The sequence below is a fragment of the Kwoniella pini genome, chromosome 11 (genome assembly GCF_000512605.2).
Source record: "Kwoniella pini CBS 10737 chromosome 11, complete sequence".
Classification (NCBI taxonomy): Eukaryota; Fungi; Basidiomycota; class Tremellomycetes; order Tremellales; family Cryptococcaceae; genus Kwoniella; species Kwoniella pini.
In genome coordinates this window covers 110093-131408 of record NC_091726.1, presented here as the reverse complement: position 1 = coordinate 131408, position 21316 = coordinate 110093, and the positions used below count along the sequence as shown (strand labels likewise).

The 21316-nt window shown below is 36.9% G+C and overlaps 8 protein-coding genes across 8 annotated transcripts; 3 read left to right on the top strand and 5 right to left on the bottom strand.

Moving 5' to 3' along the window:
• Positions 1 to 668: 668 nt before the first annotated feature.
• On the top strand, positions 669 to 4064 carry I206_107386 (uncharacterized protein; the record flags this gene model as incomplete). The annotated part of the gene is made up of 4 exons (XM_019157431.1): positions 669 to 947; positions 1022 to 2016; positions 2083 to 2508; positions 2576 to 4064. 4 exons carry the CDS (start codon positions 669 to 671, stop codon positions 4062 to 4064), a joined length of 3189 nt encoding a protein of 1062 aa, XP_019009071.1.
• A 381-nt stretch (positions 4065 to 4445) lies between these two features.
• On the bottom strand, positions 4446 to 5645 carry I206_107385 (uncharacterized protein; the record flags this gene model as incomplete). Its single annotated transcript, XM_019157430.1, has 4 exons — positions 4446 to 4543; positions 4614 to 5007; positions 5087 to 5499; positions 5567 to 5645. The coding sequence occupies 4 exons, from the start codon at positions 5643 to 5645 to the stop codon at positions 4446 to 4448; spliced, it is 984 nt and encodes a 327-aa protein (XP_019009070.1).
• Positions 5646 to 6140: 495 nt separating this feature from the next.
• I206_107384 (uncharacterized protein) lies at positions 6141 to 7398 on the bottom strand (the record flags this gene model as incomplete). The annotated part of the gene is made up of 5 exons (XM_019157429.1): positions 6141 to 6208; positions 6282 to 6377; positions 6457 to 6745; positions 6818 to 7084; positions 7156 to 7398. The coding sequence occupies 5 exons, from the start codon at positions 7396 to 7398 to the stop codon at positions 6141 to 6143; spliced, it is 963 nt and encodes a 320-aa protein (XP_019009069.1).
• A 545-nt stretch (positions 7399 to 7943) lies between these two features.
• I206_107383 (ATP synthase F1, gamma subunit) lies at positions 7944 to 9427 on the top strand (the record flags this gene model as incomplete). Its single annotated transcript, XM_019157428.1, has 7 exons — positions 7944 to 8038; positions 8200 to 8236; positions 8313 to 8397; positions 8485 to 8792; positions 8913 to 9149; positions 9261 to 9350; positions 9410 to 9427. The coding sequence occupies 7 exons, from the start codon at positions 7944 to 7946 to the stop codon at positions 9425 to 9427; spliced, it is 870 nt and encodes a 289-aa protein (XP_019009068.1).
• A 715-nt stretch (positions 9428 to 10142) lies between these two features.
• I206_107382 (uncharacterized protein) lies at positions 10143 to 11335 on the top strand (the record flags this gene model as incomplete). The annotated part of the gene is made up of 7 exons (XM_019157427.1): positions 10143 to 10159; positions 10251 to 10279; positions 10386 to 10474; positions 10600 to 10722; positions 10811 to 10862; positions 10993 to 11053; positions 11203 to 11335. 7 exons carry the CDS (start codon positions 10143 to 10145, stop codon positions 11333 to 11335), a joined length of 504 nt encoding a protein of 167 aa, XP_019009067.1.
• Positions 11336 to 11626: 291 nt separating this feature from the next.
• I206_107381 (uncharacterized protein) lies at positions 11627 to 15639 on the bottom strand (the record flags this gene model as incomplete). Its single annotated transcript, XM_070203509.1, has 16 exons — positions 11627 to 11660; positions 11725 to 11834; positions 11894 to 11964; positions 12121 to 12184; positions 12342 to 12712; positions 12769 to 13035; positions 13104 to 13134; positions 13193 to 13266; positions 13317 to 13414; positions 13473 to 13495; positions 13555 to 13613; positions 13671 to 13841; positions 13916 to 14246; positions 14367 to 14430; positions 14573 to 15223; positions 15560 to 15639. The coding sequence occupies 16 exons, from the start codon at positions 15637 to 15639 to the stop codon at positions 11627 to 11629; spliced, it is 2499 nt and encodes an 832-aa protein (XP_070059610.1).
• Positions 15640 to 16578: 939 nt separating this feature from the next.
• Positions 16579 to 18571, bottom strand: I206_107380 (uncharacterized protein; the record flags this gene model as incomplete). The annotated part of the gene is made up of 5 exons (XM_019157425.1): positions 16579 to 16605; positions 16697 to 17504; positions 17573 to 17680; positions 17771 to 18143; positions 18469 to 18571. The coding sequence occupies 5 exons, from the start codon at positions 18569 to 18571 to the stop codon at positions 16579 to 16581; spliced, it is 1419 nt and encodes a 472-aa protein (XP_019009065.1).
• Positions 18572 to 19175: 604 nt separating this feature from the next.
• Positions 19176 to 21312, bottom strand: I206_107379 (uncharacterized protein; the record flags this gene model as incomplete). Its single annotated transcript, XM_019157424.1, has 7 exons — positions 19176 to 19409; positions 19480 to 19724; positions 19816 to 19990; positions 20110 to 20438; positions 20533 to 20785; positions 20937 to 21119; positions 21265 to 21312. The coding sequence occupies 7 exons, from the start codon at positions 21310 to 21312 to the stop codon at positions 19176 to 19178; spliced, it is 1467 nt and encodes a 488-aa protein (XP_019009064.1).
• Positions 21313 to 21316: the final 4 nt, after the last annotated feature.

The following is a 21316-nucleotide window of genomic DNA, read 5'->3' as shown; positions in this document are numbered from 1 at the left end:
AGCTATGTGTAATCAGCAAGGAGGCTGAGAGGAAAAAAAAGGGATATCTGAATTAGAAGATGGAAGTGATATATTCCGAATTCAACTGAGAGAACTTCTGAATCTTCTGAATTCCTATGTAAGATCTTTCTTCCACGGGCCATTAGCATTTCTCGCTTTCCCTATTTGATGTTGATCTAAAGAAAGCTAAAAGATCAGGATCAGCCGACTGGCGTGTGCTTTTGACTGGATTTTGATCAAGGCCGGGAACATGATTTATTTTAGCAAATCAAGCTTGAGTGCGTTTCGGAGGACTACATTCTGTCCCGTTTGTCCATATTGCATGTCTGGATGGAATTGCAATATTGACGACAACACCACATGAAGGATGTTTCCTTTTCAAGATACGCTAAAGGGAAACAAGATAAGCTATTACACAAGAAACTCTGTACTTCGTTAGCTTCAAACGCTTCCCTATCAATCAAGATTTACCCCTTACCTTTCTGATCAGATACCTTTTGTACCTCCCTTAGGCCGAGAACCATCATAATCTAAGATCAAGCCTGGCGATGATCATTCTCGCCTCATATATAAAAAGACTTAGGATGTCTACTTCAACTTCTTCTTATTCACTCTCGCCTTTTCCTCTTCCACCGTCTATTGATCATCTCCTCTATCAGAACGATAAAATGATCATTTCAAACTCATCAGCACCCCTTGGACCGCTGGCTTCTTTACCGAGTCATGTAGAACCGTTAAAACAATTCCGAATATTGCTCTTAGTAACTTCAATCAATTCATTCACACAGCGTGTTTACTCTTATCTCCAATATCTAGGTTTCGAGCAGGTCTCCGTTCAATTAGCTACTACAGATGAGGATATGTTGAATGCTGCTGAAGGATGGGATGCAGATATTGTACTGTGTCCTTTCTTGACTAAGAAATTACCGGAATCGATTTATAGCCGAGTGAGCTGACGAACTGTTCTTTCATCCTATGTCATTGTATGTAGGTGGTTGATAATGCTAACAACACAGTCTAGTGGATCACGTTAGTCGTACACCCAGGACCACCTGGAGATGCAGGACCATCCTCCCTTGATTGGGTTTTGATGGGTGACAACGGTTCCATCACCGATTCGTCAGAAGCACTGGACGTATTACTGAACACATCAACAGCTGATAGGGAAGTCACGCAAAGAAGTCATTGGGGTACAATCTGTTTTCAAGCCAATGAAGAATTAGATGGAGGTGCAGTATGGGCATGGGAACAATATACTTTACCTAAAATTGGAAATCTAACTAAAGCTGGTTTATATCAAAATCAACATTCAATTGGAGCTATAAGTGCTACCATTCATGCTTTAATCAGAGTATACGAACAGACTGTTGGTTCCAATCTTCCAAAAACCGATTGGTTAAAGGCTACACCTTTACATGAATGGGGAACAAAATGCGTTACCCTTCAACAAACATTTTTAGGTGGACCAACATTGGATAGACCTTTACTTCAATCAACAAAAAGAAGACCAAATTTCCAAATTCATACAGCTGAGGATATACTTAGAATATTGAACGCAAGTGATTCTCAACCTGGTTCTATGCTTCATCCTCTTTCTACTAATTCGAAAACTTCCTTATTCGCCTATGGAGCTCATCTGCATCAAGATTTATCAACTATTCCCGCTTCTCTTTACGTTTCGCTAGGTTTTGAATCGTTCAGTGAGATTCCCAATGGAAAGATTATAGCTACTAGACAAGGAGCGATTTTTATCAAGACTCGTCAAATTCCCGGTAAAACTGCTGCAGGTGTTTGGATCACCCATGGAAGAGTGCCAAGAGGTAAAGATAAGCCAATAGATCCTAAGATTTCTATGGCAGATGCTATTGGTGCGGCTGGTCATGGTGCTGTATTAGATGGAGTCAAAGAATGGGAACAGAACACTTGGATGGAAAGACCAGGTGAATGGCAAGAGGTATATGTAAAGAGTGTGGAACAAAATGGCGATTTAGCTCAATTAGTCTATTGGAACTTTTAGTGAGTTTCTTCAACCATAGTTGAAGATTTTCCTCTAATACTGATGTGAACGATTCTCACTTTCAGCAATGGTGCCTTCACTACAGCCAACTGTCAATACCTTCTGAAAGCACTTCAATGGGCTACATCACCCGATCGAGGAAACGTTAAATTATTAGCCTTGATGGGCGGTAATTACTTTTCAAACGGTATAGCTCTCAATACAATCGAAAACGCTACTTCCCCTGGCGCGGAAACTTGGGCAAATATCAATGCGATAGACGATATCGTTTCGTTTTTGGTCGGTGATATATCTTCTGAAGTTCCGCCTTTCCTTGAAGGTGTAAAACCACTTTCAGAAAGAGGTATAGCCACGATAGCTTGTGTGAGGGGTAACGCAGCTGCTGGAGGTGTAGCTTTGGCTGCTGCTTGTGATGTTGTGATTGCCGGTAGAAATGTGGTACTTAATCCCTCGTATAGAGGTATGGGTTTACACGGTAGTGAACTGCATTCGTGTGTCTCATTCCTGTTTAGACGTGGAGTAATTTAAGCTAAAATCGACATTTCCGCTTTTGTATAGTTACTCATACCTAAAGCGTTGTGGTCCCATTCACGCTGCCACTCTACTTAGAGCAATGAAACCACTCAATACTTCTCTCGCTCATGAATGGGGATTAGTCGATATCGAAATCGGTAATTCAACTCAAAGCTCATTCGAGACAGAAACCATCTTTGTCGATTCAGTAAAGACACTTTTGATTGCAAAAGTTGACGATACATTTTCACCAAACTCATCATTTAAATGCGCACCATGGTGTCGCCCAACATCTGAATTTGATCATGATAAATTACTTGTAGAAGTATTATGTGAGAATAAAATTTCAACCTATACAAAAAATAGGAATTTCCCACCTTTATTACATTATAGAAATGAAGAATTATCTCAAATGCTATTAGACTCTTTTCATCCTATTCGATCAAATCGATATCATTCAAGAAGGTATAAATTTATTCGAAAAACAAAAGCTTCTTCTACTCCTGCACGATATATGCTTCATTCCACTAAAAAAGATGAGGAAGATACGAAAGAATTTGATGATGCTCCAAATTGGATTAGAGGGGAAGAATGGAAATATGTTAATCTTCCAATTCCGAAATCTCTTGAAACTAGCGAATCTACTAGAATAGATATTTTCAATTATGGTCAATCCATTACTGAAGCAAATTTAGGAGAACCAACTTCCATTTCATGTACCTCTAATCTTACTTTTGATTTACCAACTGAACATAACCCGGAAGAACATATTTCAGAATCCGTTGAAATGCCTAGAAAACCATCTGAAGTTCCAACTTTGATTTCATCTTCATTGACAACTCAACCAATCTCACCTACAATGTCAAGTAGTTCTTCAGGTGAAGGTCCATTACCTACTACTCCAATGATGGAAATTTCACCTACGAGATCAATTCATTCAACTCAAAATCAAGGTGAATTAAAAGTAAATTCATTAAATTCAAATTCAAAAAGATTATCAATATTTAGAAATCCTTCATCTAATAATTCCTCAATTCCAGGATCAGGACAAGATCAAATAACAAATTCAATTTCAAATTTATCAATAAATCAAAATCAATTAACAAATAATATAAGTGGTAAACAATTAATAGATCAATTTGGAAATGATCAACAAATTTCAATGAGAGAAAAAAAAGGAACATTTAGAATTATTAAGAAAAAACTTAAAAATGCTTTAAAATCTTTGAATAGTGATTTTAATTCTAACCCTAATTCTAATTTTAATTCTGAAAAACAATCTAAACCTCTAGCTTCAGGTAGAAGTGAAAATGGTACAAGGAATTTATCAAATAGTAAAAGTACAAGTTCAAATTCCATTACCACATACACAAGTAAAAATCATTCTTTAGTTAATAAAGGTATTTCATCTGATGATTTTAAACAAAATCAAATTTCTAAAAATAATTGTGAATGGCCTTGTCTTGTAACCGGAGGACAAGATGAAGATGAAGAATTATCAGAAATCACGAAAAATAAACAATTGGTTCAATAAGTATCTTGAAACAATGTGAGCTATATATATTATAGCTTAAATTTAGGTTTGTATATTTTTGGGATTATTTTGAATTTAAACTCCTTTTCTTGTATATATACCGATAAAAACATTATATATCTATTCATCAAATATCTCAATCGTCTGAGACGATTATGCACCATACTCTTGACGAGAATCCATCTTCCTAAATCAAAGTTGATTTTCTGCATACTATTCATTATAGCATTGATCGCCATATTAATTTCATCACGCCAATCTCACTAATTTTGTACTCCTACAATCCCACTCTGCCGATATGATCATGCAGGACTCCAAAAACCTCAAAACCTCCGTCTCTGATCTTGCGAGTGTTCGTCAATTCTCTCTCAAACACATCAATTATCTCGCTTTATTTGTTCCTCCTACAACTTTTCCTCTACCTTTACCTAAAACTTTTCTTCTTTGTTTAAACATATAAGTATAAAGGAAGTATAGGGCTAGAATTCATATGCAATACAAGTAAGCACTAAAAAATACATTAAAATCTAAGATTATGATTAAACTTACAAGGCCACCAGATAAAAAACATAATTAATCTAAAAATTTCTAAAGGTCCCCATGTTTGATTAATTGAGTTTTTGTTTAAATTATTATTTGATTTTGCAAGATTCCAAAGTAAATTTCTACCAATTGTAGATTTAATTAAAATTTCTTTAAAAGGTAAAGAATTTGTTGAAATTAAATTTAATAAAATAGGTTTAATTGATGGTAAAGTTTGAAATGATAAAAAAGCTTCACTTGATGCACCAATTGGATAAAGTGGTATAAAAGTTGTATATCTTAACCAATTTAAAATTTTTGATTGAATATTTAATAAATTTAAAAAATAATATGTATATCTAATTGTTTCAGTTAATGACCATGCAAATAACATTGTTGTAAATAAAGGTGAATTATGAGACTTTGAAAAAAAATTATTAGAAATTTGATTCTTTTTTTTTTTTTGAGTAAAAAATAAAAATCAAGGTTATAAAACTCACAACTTCTGGTACAGCTTCAACTACACCCCAAACAGTATAAATTCTACTAAAAACTTGACTAAAAACAGTTCCAATAGGAGATTTAACAAATCCAAAAATTGTATGAATTATTTCAAGTATAGCTAATGATTGTGTATATTTAGTTTTAAAACCTAAATTTTTAAATTCATATGAACCTTTAAAATGATTTATAATTTGATTTAAAGGTTTAATTTTTGTTGATGATGATAAAAATGAATTATTAAAAGTAAATAATTTATTTAAAAAAGTAGATTTTCCTGCAATTTGTTGAATATTAGATCTAGGAGTTAAAATGAATGTTATTGTTATATATAATAAATTTGCCCAAAGTAAAGCTGAGACTGCGTTATATGTTAATAAGTATATTTTAATTGGAGTAAGTCCAGATTTGACTATTTTCAAGTAGAAGATAAATAAGCAATACCTAAGCTCTGACAATTCGAAGAACATTCAACTCACCTTCTTGACCTTTTCTCGCGATCCTCTCTTTCTCCTGCTCAACTCTCTCCTTCGCTGGAGTTTGAGTTTTGTTAGACATACTGTAAATCTTTATCTTCTACTAGATGTTGGGTCGAGCTCGTTGTGTAAGTTGACTAAGGAAGAGCCTTCAGTTGATTAGTCTTCGGATGTTGCTTCTTACGTGACCTAGGTGAAAGAGTTGTCACGAATAGCTGCAAGTCAATTTGCAATTGATGACTTGACTGAAGGATTCGTCCGTTAATAGTAGTTAAATTGAAGAATGAAAAAGAAAACAGAGGATTAATTGTTGTTGTCGTGTTTGAAATATCACGTTAATGACGTTTCCTCGCGCCAATCAGCTCGCACGTGACGTTGTAGAGAATTTCGTTATTACATTCACTGCTACCGTTAATATGCATGCTCATTCTGAACGAATGACTCTTTCGACGATGCATACAAAAGGTTATCACCAACATGCTCACAGACCGGTGAGAAGAGAAATTTTTCTTCGATATAATGCATAGCATATAGGATACACATATAAAAACACCATATCGCTTTATAGCTTCTAAGCTTATGCAGCTTTGATACGCTTTCCAATTTGAGCTTGGAAACCAGCTTTGATGGCGGATACGGAACGTCCTGAAGTGAGGAACATAGTCATTAGTGATCAATCGAACGATAAAAATACCTCAAACGGGTTGATTGGACTCACTCGATCCACATGATTCACAAGTCATGAAATATAATCTGTTCTCTTTACCAAGTAAAGTATCTGGCGATCTGCAAATTTTACATGTGACATATTCGACTGTGCGTTCGAGAAGTACGATATCAGCTGGTATTCCGCTTCAAAGAACACGAGTCACTCTCCAGCTAGATGAACGTACCAATATATTTCCTCAAAATGTTTTCAATATATTTTTGAGTATATCTTCCTTTCATTATTAATCGACCTGCACCATCGGTTGAACCTGTTGTACCCAATTCAGAATACAAAAAGGCAATAACGTGATCTGGTTGTCTGTGCATTCTTCGACAAATATCGGATATATTGGCAAAGACAGTCTTCTTGGTACCTTCTCTTGCCACTTGAGGAGGAACGATTGTATACCTTCGTTTTTCACCTGCAAGTTCGGGATTATGGGCATGTAATAATCCAAAGAATCGTGAAAGCAGCTAATGGCAACATAATACAATGTCAATACCGTCCTTCCCTCAACATGAATTGTAGGTAGGAGCCAAACTCACTTCAGGATAAGTAGCTTCTCTACCTTCAACAACCCATGCTTCTTTTCCAGCTTCCGTACTTGTAGCATCCCCATTCGTACCATCTGCCTTTGAGAAAACGTCATCTCCTAAATCTCCATCTGCTTCTTCAGCATCAGCACCTTCGTTAATTTCATTATCGAGATCATCTAATTCTTGAGCGAAAGCAGCTGTCTTCTTTGATTTCTTCTTTTTCACTAAATCTAACCCTTCAGTAGCTGCTGCCGATGAAGAAGGGTCGGCTGATTCCTAATTGTGGAAAGAAAAGCTTACATCAGATCTGCTCAATTGTGAATGACGATAGGATTGAAAGAACGTACCAAGTCAAGAGGGATATCCTTCTTCTTCTTTTTCTTCTTCTTCATATCCGCGAATAGATCTCCGGCATCCTCGGTAGCTTTGTCACCTTCTACAGGAGTCGCCACTCCTGAACCAGTTTCCTCTGGTACCGAACTTGAAGGAGCGGCGGCAGCGGGAGTTGGTTCAGCTTCAGATTCAGCAGCAGGTGCAGGTGTATCTTCTACAGTATCAGCTACGACTGTCTTCTTCTTTTTCTTCTTCATTCCTGCAAACAAATCAACTTCTGGGTCGGCCACTGGTGGCGAGAAAAGGCAAGTCAGCTTATTCCATAATGACTTCCTCCATCAACAATAAGCTTACTTTTGTATATTGTCTCCTTGCTTTCTGTGATTTTTATCGGTAGTTTCGATGTTTTTGAATAGGACTGTTGATATCTGGAAGTATTGCAGACAGTTATTTGTTTCGATTTTGACTGAGTACTGTATTTATGTATGATATATTCTTTCAACCTTGTTCTCATACAATTATGAATTAATTCCAATATTACGACGACAACGCATGAACACGAACAATTCAACTCGAACCGACTCAACATCTTTAATCGAGTATACCATTTAATCAGATTATAACCGGAGATTATCGGAATAATGTCAAAAGTGGCACTTTTATAACCTATCATTCCACTCCGTCCTTCCCTTTCCCTTCAACACCCTCACTCACTCACTCACTCAAACCATCAAGATACATAATTATTACTTATCATCTTTCAGTTCATCCTCAACACCACTCACCTCTCATTCACCCAAAAATGTTCACTCGAACTGTTCGACCAGCTCTCAATGTCGCCCGTGCTGCCCAACAGCAATCACAGGGTATGGCTACTCTTAGAGAAATCGAGCAAAGGTGGGTTTGTACAAGTCATTTCGGGTTAGACGTCCGATGGACTTGTTATGGACATACAAGTCGGATCAGGATGGTTGTAGATAGCTCGGATAAGGATCGTGGAAGGAATTGTAGTGATGAATAAACATGGAATGATGCTGATATATGGGACCTTTGTATAGATTGAAGTCTGTCAGAAACATTGAGAAGATTACCAAGGTGAGTTGAATTACATCTCCTCAACATACTTTCCATAAATGTCTAGATGCTAAATTGGTTCATAATGGTGTTGTAGTCCATGAAGGTTGTCGCTTCTACTAAACTTACCCGAGCTGAACGAGCTATGAGAGAAGCTAAGAAGTACGGTGCTGCCAACAACGGTGAGTAAAAGTTGATTCTGGTAGACCTCGCTTTCTTCGACAAGTCGACGGTGATGTACTGACATTCGTCCATTCAATCCCTATTAGAACTTTTCAAACACACTGAACTGGAGAAATCCGAAGAAGCACCTAAGATCCTCTACGTTGGTATCTCATCAGATGGTGGTTTATGCGGTGGTATTCACTCTTCAATTTCCAGAGCTATCAAGAAAGCTATGGCTGAAACTCCAGGTACACTCGCTGTTGTCGGTGACAAACCTAAATCTCAATTGTTGAGAGCTATGCCTCAAGCTTTCAAAGTTACTTTCAACTCTGTCGGTAAAGATGTACCTACATTCGCTGAAGCTTCTGCTATTGCCGATGAGATCGTTAAGAACGGTGGAGAGTGGGATGAAGTAGGTCATAGATTTGAATTTTCCATTCCATACCCTCTTTCAGCCGATCCCAGGGATCAGCGTCTCTACCACATGGATAATCCCCGGAAGACGAACTAACCCTTGAACCTCGCTTTGCAGATTAGAATCGTCTCTAACAAATACCTTTCCGCCATTTCATACGAATCCGGTGTCACCTCCGTCATTTCCGCCAAAGCTCTTCAAGCTGCTGCTGGTTTCCAAGCTTACGAGATGGAAGAGGATGTTTCCAAGGATCTTTCCGAATTCGCTCTTGCCAACGCTATCTACACCGCTCTTGTTGAAGGTCACGCCGCTGAAATTTCTGCCAGACGAACTGCTATGGAGAACGCTTCTAACGTGAGTTTTCTTTTCCATATCTTATCCGCATTCTCCACTTTTAGTTATAATCCCGGATATCAAGCTCGTGTATGGATTAAGGCTCATGTGGTGTGATGTGGCAAAACACAGAACGCCAACGATATGATGGCTTCCCTTCAACTTCAATACAACAGAGGTCGACAAGCAGTTATCACCAACGAACTTATCGATATCATTACTGTGAGTTATTTGCTCTCAGAATCACAGACAATGTATGCTGATCATGTGTTGTGATATAGGGTGCTTCCGCTTTGTAAGGAGTTTAGTGGCTATAGAAAGTACAGATTCAAGGTGGATGTGCATGAGGTGGATCTCATAATACAACAAACAAAAAGTTTTGATAGTGCGATGCTATTGAAATAAGAAGGATACTGGTGTGGTAGTCGTCTCAGCTCATGACACGACTTCGATGTCAACATTGAGGGGTTTCGGCTGTCCATCCCCAACTGATCGCTAATGCTTAGGATTTGATGCACGTTTTGGCTAAGCTGACATTGCGCACTGCACTCAAACCAACTTTTACATGACATCTTCACTAATGTGCGATCTGTAATTCTATCGCAGCAACACGATTTTGGTCAGAAAAAGGACATCCAAACCGACACAGAAAAAGGATGAAATTGGGCATCAAAGAGGAGTAGAATAAAGCGATGCTGGGGAATGATCCACTTGAAACTACCTTTGTTGAAGATCTACGTTTTTCCATAATTTATCACGTCATTCGAGTATTCGAAGGATTATATAAAAGGAAGAAAAATTGAATTAGGACAAAGGGTAATTTTATTTAAAATATCTATTATCGTATCGAGTCAAAAATTAGACATGAAATTCAGTATGATATAAGTACTAATTATGAATGGGATTTTCAGCTTATAATTCTATTTTGAAAAATCACTGATTATTATTATTATTATTATTATTATCATTCTTATTCTTTATAAATATATATAAAAAGATCAATTGAACGAAAATATGTCTGATAAATTACCGTAAGTAATAAATTTCTAACTCAAGTTTATATTTATATATCCCAAAACCAGAAAAAAGAAAAAACACTAATATTTACTTTTGATATATAAGTAACGTTTTCTTCACAATTGCTATTAATGGTAAATTCAAATTTCCATCCTTTTTTTTTATTTATTGTTTTAAAATAAAACCCCCCCCTTTTGACCTTATTAACGTTTTTTTGATTTTTTTCTTGTTTTGTGATAGGTAAAGAATTAGGTAAAATTGAATTTAAATTATATGATGATATAACTCCTAAAACTTCATCCAATTTTAGAAGTTTATGTGTTGGTAAAGTAAGTAATATTCACTGGTTTTTTTTTCCCTTTTACAAATAAAAATAATCAAATATCTCTGAAAAAAAAAATTTGACAAGTTATTGATTTTTTCAATTTTTTAATTTTAATTTTTTTTTTAAAAGAAACCTGATAATACAAATTTACCAAAAGGATTTGGATTTAAAAATACTTTATTTCATAGAATTATACCTGAATTTATGATTCAAGGTGGTGATTTTGAAAGAGGTGATGGAACAGGTGGTCAAGTTAGTTTTTTTTTTTTTTTTTTTTTAATAAAATTGATATATCATTTTCTCAAAAAAAAAAAACTAATATTTTTATAATTTAAATTAGTCAATTTTTGGAGATAAATTTCCAGATGAAAATTTTGAGAAGAAACATGATAGTAAATTTATTTTTTTTATTTTTATATATATATATCTCCTTCTTTCTTTTTTTTTTTTCAAAATACTTTTAAATGTGCTAATTATGAAAAAAAAAAAAAAAAAATGGACTTTTATCTTCTGCAAATTCAGGTCCAAATTCTAATGGATCACAATTTTTTATAACTACAATAAAATCTTGTCCATGGTTAGAGTAAGTTTTTTAGGTTTAAGGTTATTTTTCTAAAAAAAAAAAATCATATAATCATAATCAAAAATTTATTTCGATTTTATTTCCAACTTTTTTTAATACCAATTACATACTTGATATTAATCTTTTACTTTTACTTTTACTTTTTTTAGTGGAAAACATACAGTTTTTGGTGAAGTAGCGAATGAATCTTCTCTTAAAATTGTAAAAGAAATTGAATCAAAAGGTACAAGAGAAGGTAAACCTAAAGAAAAAGTAATAATTGTAAATTGTGGTGCAGTATAAATATGAATTTAGTCATAATACAATTTTTTACTTATCCTCAATTTTTCAATTTAGTATATAGACAATTAAAAGAAATCAAATAAGAGTGATTTCTTTATGTATATATATATATTAAAGTAAGATGCATGAATGTCAAAATTATATTTTCTAATCAGATTATTATTTCACAGTATATTTGATTCCCATACACAAATTCAAGTTGCATTTCATTATAAACATCTAATTGTATCGCTTAATATTCTCGCCCATTCTACCTGTTTTCGCTTTACCCCTTACACTGCTCCCTCAGACCTACCATTGAGGAGCAGGAGCTTTGATAGGGTATCTGAGCCAATAATGAACCGTCAACTTTACTTCACATGGACTCTTGAATTGACAGCTCAACTCACCCGACAGTCTCTCCAGCGCCTTGGGATTTCTCAACTCTGAATTCAAATAGCAATTCCCTATTGGTGTTGTACTCTACAGCCGCGTAATTCCTTCTATTCAGTGCAGTACCCTATCGAATGTTGATCAGTCTAGCTGTACAACAACTTCTGCCTTATTATCCGAGCTCACCTTCATCTTAGACTTTGACCCATCTGTATCAGTCATGAATAGCGGAATCATAATCTCATCTGTATCTTGAGCTAAGAAATCATGTCAATCAACAACAAGCCACTGCAGACTGTAGAAGTCAGCCAGAACAATGTGCCACTCACCATCTATCAATCCAAATAAAAATCAATTGGCATCTCGAGGTCAGTCAATTGGTCCTTTCCACTCTTTCTCATTGCAACACTCACGCAAGGTCCTGTGCTTGTTTCTTCCAAGGGTAGCCACCATTTTAGCCGCACCAGGGGGAGGAGGCTGTGAATTACATAATCAATAAGGATATGGAGCTCTGTCAGTCAAGATCATTTTACAGAGGTAAGAGGGAAAAGGACCTCACCGTCTAACGAACGCAACGAGATCAACGCATGAATCAGCAGAAGTACGACTCCTTCAAACCACACCTTGAACTCACATTAACAATCGCAGAAGTAACAACATTCAACATATATCTATGATCCTTCTCAGGTGCCAAAGTAGGTTGTTTCTTTCCTTTATGATAAGTAAATAAACAACCAACAGCAGCTAAATGTACATCTCCAGATAAGAATGTTATTCTGAATTGTTTTTCTTTTGCTAATTTCTGACATTCAAGTACTAGCCAATTTCTTTCCTTTTTATGTGTATTAGCACACCAATGATCGTTTAAATCATCTAACAATTCTGAAGCTTGATTGAATTTATTAACCATTCCTCCTAATCCCATTGCATTATGTCTTGCTAAGATATTAAGCGGGTTCCATTTCCAATCCAGGAAATGTTCGAGGAATGACATTCGAGGATAGGCTATATCCATGATGTCAGCATATAACCTCCAAACAGTTATGTAATTTGCCACGAACCAATTGGTACGCCTAAAAGAATGACCAATTGTTCTATACCTTGAAGTTTCCTCACTTCACCGAATGTCTTGGCGTACGTTTCAGGAGTACATATCCTACTTAATTTTCGTTCTGCTCTGCAATCCAAAGCTAACAAAGAGACTTTTGGACCAAGATACACCAGAAGAGAATGGGAAGGGAAGGGAATCCATGGACCGTTCTTGTCACCTATTATCATACTCTTTAAAGTATGGCTGTAAGGAGTCGGATCGACACCATCTACTTCGTCTTTTCCCGCCATGCCAAGGTCAGTCGCAAGGACGGAAGATCAAGGAGGATCGCAGCTGTGTACTCACCGGATACAAAAAGTTGGAACAATAAGAACCACTTTATATTCCATTGCGTGAGCTTTATCGTGGCACCGCACATGCGAAAATGAGCTCACGAAGTATCCTCTAGACCCGACGAATGACATGATTGGAGAGGCTTGGGTCTCATCGTCATACGTCCCGAAACCATCTGGGAGATGTCTCAGCTGTAGCACAAGTTGTAAAATTCACCAAGCTTACCGATTAAATCATGATCATCGAGCATGTTGACCATTGGAATTGAAGAATTGGCTCTACCGAATGCGTTACTTCGGAAAATCTTGCAATAATGGTTGAAGCTGGGCAAACGATTCATAAGCTTTCAATCCGTTTGTTCTAGCTTGATGTTTGACATACTAGAATCGATCAACCGCTTCTCGCTGGAATTTCCAAGTATCAGCCAATAGTATTGCAATTATCAAGTAATATAAACACTCACGATCTCGTCAGTCAAAGGGCAATTCAACTTGCTATGTCTATCAGGAGCAGTGATCCAAGCTAGATTACACAATTTCAATTTCGCTCTTTGTTCGGGGTGAAATTTGGAGAACTCACGCTGCATTTCGGGTTCTCTGGTTAAAGCATCACAATAAATCTGATCTCCACCACCAACCATACAATGGAAAGGCTTTTCATGATGTTTGAGTAACAAATCTTCCCATACTGGATCATATCCCGATGGATAAGATCCCTTAAATTCATCGGGATTGACTCCAGATGAGAAACCTAGAATTACGATACATTCATTCAGTCAGCTTCAGGTATGAGGGACTGGCCTAAATTGTTATAATCGTACTCACCATTACAACTATGTGCTGCCCATCTCATATTCTCTCCTTTCGCAGGAACGACAAAATCCATCTCCGCACCACCATTCAGCTTGTATCGAACGGCCATTTGAGTTTGTTGTAATGGGATCTCGAACATGAATCTGAAGAACGACATATTTCCATCTTTGGAAGCGTATACGTGAATTCGTCTAGCTTGAACTGTTTGTGGGGGAAGAAGTTGAATAGTAGGGTCATGCACCGTTGGAACTTCATGGGAGGGTTTGGTGTATGGGTGGAAAGTTAGGTTTATATAGGGAAGAGATGAAAGATCAGATCCACTGTTACAAGAACGATCAGCTCTCTGCGTGACGTTCTGAAGCAATTCGCAGCTGACTTACTCATCACGAACGACCTGATCAGATAACACCCAAGAAAGTGAGCTTTCCAACATCGGATACCGCTTCTAGTAAACTAGACTCACCACCAAAGCACCACCTTGCCATATATCGTTTCTGACGGTGTAGTAGGCCAAGAGTGGTCCACACCTGAATGGAACAAGTCAGCTACAGGCATGCTTGATACGTAAGAACCGATTGTCCTTCCAATCAAATTCCAATAGTCAAGTCATTCCTTCCCGTTCGCGCATAATTCTTCATTACTTGAAATCTAATCAATGAAATTACTCACATAAGTTGTAAATGTGGATTCATTCTATCTTTAATACTCCAATGTCTACCTAATTCAGGTCTACCAGCTTGTCCTTTTAAATCAATTTGATCAACTTGTCCAGGTACACTAATTTGTTCATTTCCATTTGTATTTATATTTGTATTTTCATTTCCATTTTGTTTTTCAAAATGTGAATTAGATTGCCAACCATTTTGAATTTGATTAAATTTTAAAACATCTTGTAAACTAGGTCCAGGACTTGATTTTGTTCCACCTGCTTCACCATTTAATTCTAATGCACCTTTATCTAATCCTGAAGGATATCCTGCATCTTTTTTACCACCTTCTTCTTTTTTTGTACCTTCAATTCCAACTTCATTTGATTTTTCATCATTTACATGAGGTAAATTTGAAACATTTATTTCATTTTCATTTTCATTTTTTTTTAATGGTAGTGAATTTGTTTCATTTTCATTTGATAAATTTAAAAAAGGTTCATTTAATGATTCTATTATTTTACCTTTTTCATTAATTTCTAAAGGTTTTTCTTTTGTTAAATATGTATGTAAATGTAATGAAGGATGTGAATAATATGATGCATGAGCTGCAGCTGCTGCTGATCTTGAAAGATGTTCTGCTCGATGTTGAGCTCGAGGTGATACTGTGTCCCTACATTCATGTAAGTTTGTCAGTAAAAAAAGGCTGATGTCGTCGTGCAAGGTGGTTTTATTAGATACTCACATTTTGGTCCGAGGTCTGATTTACTAGTGGACTTAGTATCGATTGATTGATTGATTCAGCTTCACAGAAATTTAGAAAAAGGTGAGAAACAGTTCGTTTATCTGTTATATAGTCCAATTCAATCAGTTACACTTCTACCTTTAGTAGTTAACAAGTCATTCGGTTAAGCGACCAATGGGTCCTTTAAGAATAGGATCAAGCGCGAAAGGAATAGCACAGCTCCCGGATATGGTAAGTCAGATGTATTCATTAAAACAATCGAACATCAATACATCAACATGCCAAGAAATCAGAGATGATCTTCTCAAACAAGATGATTGATTGATTGATTGATTGATCTCCATATAGATTGGCAAATCATCAAGAAGTAAAAAGACTTACGATTATGTTTTCAATTGTTATTTTTAATATTTTTTTGAATTCTTGGCTTATACAAAAAGGATCTAAAAGCAAATGATAATTATATTTATATGATACTATATGATGACTATCTTTTTCGGAATTTGATCAATCACTTAAAGGAATGTCAATGACAATGAAAGAATAATCTTGAAATTCAATTTCTCTCTCTTGTGAAATCTATCTTGACCCAATCTAAAAATCATGTTTACACAAATTCTAATCAATAAGTACTCATAATAGCCGATTTTTCTAAAGAAAATGCCAAGCCTTTCAAAAATCAAAATCAAGAATTAACCCTGAAAGTTCCATAAAAAATATAATAAAAAGTTTTATAAATGACGTCAACTCCATAAATGATACCCATTAGTCATCTTTTTAAAGTATTCTCCGCGCGATTAAAGCACCGCTTCATTTTAATTTTATCATTATTTCATCCATAAAAATATTCATATTTAAGAGTATTCCGAGTCCATATGATTATAAATTTTATTATCTTACAAGAAAAGGAATCATAATAGATATGATGAAGAAATACGTATGAATCAACACTATACGATTTTGTTTGACAGAGATATATTGATATACATACGAATGATATGGAATTAATAACTAATAATTGGAATAATATGCTACAATGAGTTCTCTTACGTCGATTAATTCCATACATGACCTCTCCTCTTGCATTGAACGACAAAGAAGCTCGACTATCACTGGTACGGTAATAATTGTCTTTTAGCTTCCTAATTTTCGCGGTTCGAGATTATATGATTATCGATCGTTTTAAAACATATATTATATAAACAAGATTAATTCGAAATTCTTTCATTTGCTGACTGAATTATCTTTTCGCGGATCTGCCTTAACCAATTCGAAATGTCCATTTACTGTCGATGAGAAGGGTTTGCCACCTGTTTACAAATAAAAGTTTTCATCAGCTTTCTGCGTAATGACTATGGAAACCAGATCTAAATCCTGAATTTCCCCAAAAAAAACACTTACATGTAATGGATCTCCTCTTTCTTGATTTGGTGTATCTAAACTACCTTCACCTGTACTATATCCTCCATATGGATCATTATAACCTTGACCATGTTGTTGAGGGGGAGCATATTCATCTTGAGGAGCATCTGCATAATTACCAGCATCTCTAGGATCAAAATAATATCCACCTTGTTCACCTTGTTGTAATCCATCATATCCTCCTGAATGAGTTGCACCATATCCAGCTATAGCTCCTGCACCTGCTGTTGGAGCATAAGGATCATATCCACCTGCTGGAGCATATGAAGCTCCATATGAACCATATTGAGTCATAGGTTGATTGACAGTTGAAGGATAAGATTCAGAAGTTGGTCCAGCTGAAGAATGATAATCATTATCTTCATCTAAAGGTGATCTTGCTGTTGGTCCAGAAGATGATGCTGCAATTGCTGCAGCTGTAACTTCTCTATCTAATCTTTGTCTTCTTCTTCTTCTAAAACATAATAAACCAAGTGCGAAGGTTAACCCAACTACTACTAAACCAACTACAACAAATACTCCTGCAACAGCACCTTTATTATTGAAAAATGAATTAGTAGATCCACTTGAACCTTTTCCTCCATTATCCAATGCACCAGTAGGATTATGTACGACAACTGTTTTAGTATATACTTGACCATCCGAAGTGGTTAAGTAAGATGAAGTGATTTCAGCTGGTACGGATGTGGTTGTTTTGCCATTGGAATCAGTCGTAGTCACTATACCCACAGCAGAAGTGAGAGTCGTTTGCGATGTGGCTGATGGTTGAACGATAACGGTTGAAGTACTGAGAAAAATGTGCAAATGTTAATCAGCAAAATAATCCTGAAGTGGTTACTTAAATAGATCGCTCACGTTGTACCAGGTTGACTGGATTCACCATTTGATGTCGAAGGAGCCTGACTCGCGACCGTAGAAGATTGACCAACGGTGATCGTAGTCGTGGTACCACCAGGTTGAGATCTATTTACAGACCAGAATTACTCGATTAGTGCACCGAACTGTACGTTCACTATACGTGCAGGAGGATATACATAAAGGGCTATCACTCACGATGGTGCAGCGCTGGGACTAGCACTTTGACTTTGCTGTTGACTAGTCGGAACTGCACTTGATTGTTGACTCGGACTAGGTGTAGCTGATGGACTAGGAGTTGCACTTGGACTTTGTGATGGACTAGGTTGAGCAGATGAAGGTGCCGCACTAGATTGAGGTGCTTGTGAAGAAGGTTGTGCTGAAGGTGAAACTGATGGACTAGGGGATGCGGAAGGTGAAGGTGAAGGTGAAGGTGAAGGCGTTGCAGAAGTTGATGGTTCTGCCGATGGTGATGGTGTTGCAGAAGCTATTGAAGTTTCAGGTGCGGCAGATGAAGGTTCAATAGAAGGTGAAGCAGATGGTGAAGGTTCAACGGAAGGAGTAGGAGAAGCTTGATTGTCAATATTTTTTGTGTTCATGATTTGATGTTTGAGCACAAGCACGGGGCAAAGGTACAATAATTTGAGGCGAGGAGTGGTGGAGCGAGATGAAGGGAAAGAGGGATAGAAGAACGAGCCGGATATTTGGTCACAGGAGGGAGGGTGGACGAATCGGATGGTGGAAGGGAGAGCAGGCGAGATCACATCATGGTGAGCGAATATGTCATAGACACATCATCACGAGGAGAGTGGGGAAATATATATATATGTGTATATACATATATCCGAGCAGGCGGATTTTCGAGACATTCAGTCAATGAAACAAATTCAACTCACCTTCAGCGGAAGTTGTTGCAGCAGCAGCAGCAGAAGAAGGATCTTGTCTTGGGTAGATGTTCCTACGGCGTAAATGATTGAGAGGGGGGTTGGATTGAGCCATATTGGTTGATGATATTTTTGAATTGATAAGAACGACGATTATATATTAAAATCCAACAATTAATCCGCTTTGACGTTGGAAGAGAACGATCCGTTACTTCAGTGCACCAAGTGAATTCTTTCTTTTATAAAACCTCCTTTATCACAGCAACCGATCAAATCAATGTTATTTTCAATTTTTGAAATTATTCTATCGACGATCTTTTGGCCCAGATATGATCATTCCAAGATTAGAATAAGAATGACAAGAAGTGATAAAGATGGCATAGCAAAGGGTAGATGAAATGAAAAATCAATTTAATTGCTGTGCTATTTTAGTTAATACTTACTACCTAATCGTTAAGGGGATAGAAATTTAAGCATCATTTCAATATTCTCTAGCTTTCCTCATTCTCTAAGCGGGATGTCTTATGCGGGTCTTGGGAGAAACACGTGGTATATATCGCATCCATGTGAAAAGCGGGAAAGCTCATCTCGGCATTACTCTATTATGTTATATATCGGAGAACACCGTGAAGACCGAGCGTAGCGTGGCTGGTTTGAGTATGTTTATGTAATCATCAATGATATTTATACCATGAAGGTATATATATATGTATGATCAATTACTGATCAACTTCCATACCATCTCCATCAATCGCTTTACCACTAATCCCATCTTGCACATTCCCGCTTTCTATCTCTTCTTTCCTGATTCTTAAAATTTCACTAGCGGTCCATAATTTCTTATTTAACATACTAGCCAAATTAGGACCGAACGCATCTGATATATCATCCAAATTTACCTGAGGTGTAGGTGTTTCGAGTGGTTTACCATTAATTATTAATGAGAGGCATTTCTAAAAATATATTAAATCATCAATCATCAATCACAATTCGTTACATGTCGCTTTGTTAGCCAAGACTTACAATTAAAGCTCTGATTAGTGGATTTTTCTTTTTCCCACTATCAGTATAAAGACTTCCTGCTAAATCATCTATAAATCTAACACTTTCTCCTGCTTTGCCCCAAACGACACTTCGAACAGCTGGAGCACCAAGGCATGATAATGCAAGGAGTGTACCTTCGTATCGACCTGAAGGTGGATTTGCTGCTCCCAATGGAGAAGGGAATGGAGGGGAATGTAGAGTTTTTGATAGGGTTGACACAAGTCCTATCGTTCCATGTATATATCAGCGGGATGGACTCTCTCATTTCTGGCAGTGATCTGTCAGAAAATAAACCAAAAAGTGCACTCGACTCACGTGGTATAAGACCAGGATATGATTTACCATACTTCTCAGCAATCTTACCAAGTACCTGAGAAGCATGAAGACGTAAATCGTATGGAGATGGTTGATTGCTTGACGAAGATGGTGGATGAGGTCCAAGCGGGACAGTGAGGATGATTGACATTAAAGGTGGAAGCAGTATATGTATCTACATTGGCTCATCGGGGAACGAGTCAGCTCTAATCAAAATATATCACTTTCACTGCATTACCGTGGCGATGTCTTGAACCACTTCACCCACTCTGGGCAAATATCACGTAGACTCACATAAGGTTCCAAGAATACCCCGTCGTTGGCAACTAGTGCCTCTACGGCATCTATCAGTTGGCCAATTGTTCCGGTTGGCGCCATAAGACATTTCTGTATACTCTCCCCAAGCCATTTAACGACATAAACCAGTATTCCAGATACGGCTACGTCCGTTCGTAGGGAAGTAAGAGCTGCTAATCTATGTCGTTCGGGTTCTGTTTCCGGTCCAGTAGGTGAAGGAGGTACAAGAGCTGTCGTTAAGCGGGTGAAATACAATTGTAGTTCTTGTGGTAATTGAGTTCGTGCTTGAGGTCGGAGAGTAGTGGAGGAAGGTTGCGCTCGGGAAGCTATATACATTTCATGAAATCAGTATAATACGCAATCTCGGATCAAGATAAGATAGGTTTGATTTGCAGAGCATATAAGAAGTAGAATACTCACGCCCTGCTCTTTGAGTCGGCGTTGGATTTTCTTTAATGGCAGGTTGTACTCCTTCAACTGCTAACCAATGGGCTTTCCATTTAACACCTGCTGAATTGGCAACACCAGATGGTAATGGTTGTTTAAGATAAGTCGCAAAATCAATCTCATCATCAGGTAAATGATATATTTGTGATTGATGTGATGAAGATGATGGGATTGAAAGAGATTGAAATTGTGGAATAGGTAATGGACGTGGAGGAATTAAGATTGGCTAAATGAACAAATATGACTCAGCTCTCCGTCTTTACTGCCAAGATATTAATACGAAGAAAAAGTAGCTGAGCTGTATTTGAAATTCTTTATTGTTGATGACAAACAGTAATGGGAAAAAGGGTAATATTGCCTTGAAAATTCTGACTAACCTCAACATTCAAAGCATCCATAGCATGCTCTACATCTTCAGGTAAAAGTGTACCTCTCTTTCCATTTACCATGAATTTCTTCGCCTCTTGTATGATTAGATGAATTCTATATTCAACATCTCCAGCTAAAAGGTCTGCTGCGCCTTGTCCGAGTGGATCAAGAGGGAGTGATTGGGCTGTTTCCTATCAAACATTACCCAAAGATCAGCCTCCACTCCGGTTTATACTCAAACATATTATCCAAGTGTAAAGTATTGTAGACAGGGTACACGTGTTGGTGAAGGAGTGATGAATAGGATGGATTGAGTGGTAGGTATAATGAACTCACTATTATAGAATCGGAAGGGTAAATACCCGTTGTTAAAGGAGAAGGCATATTG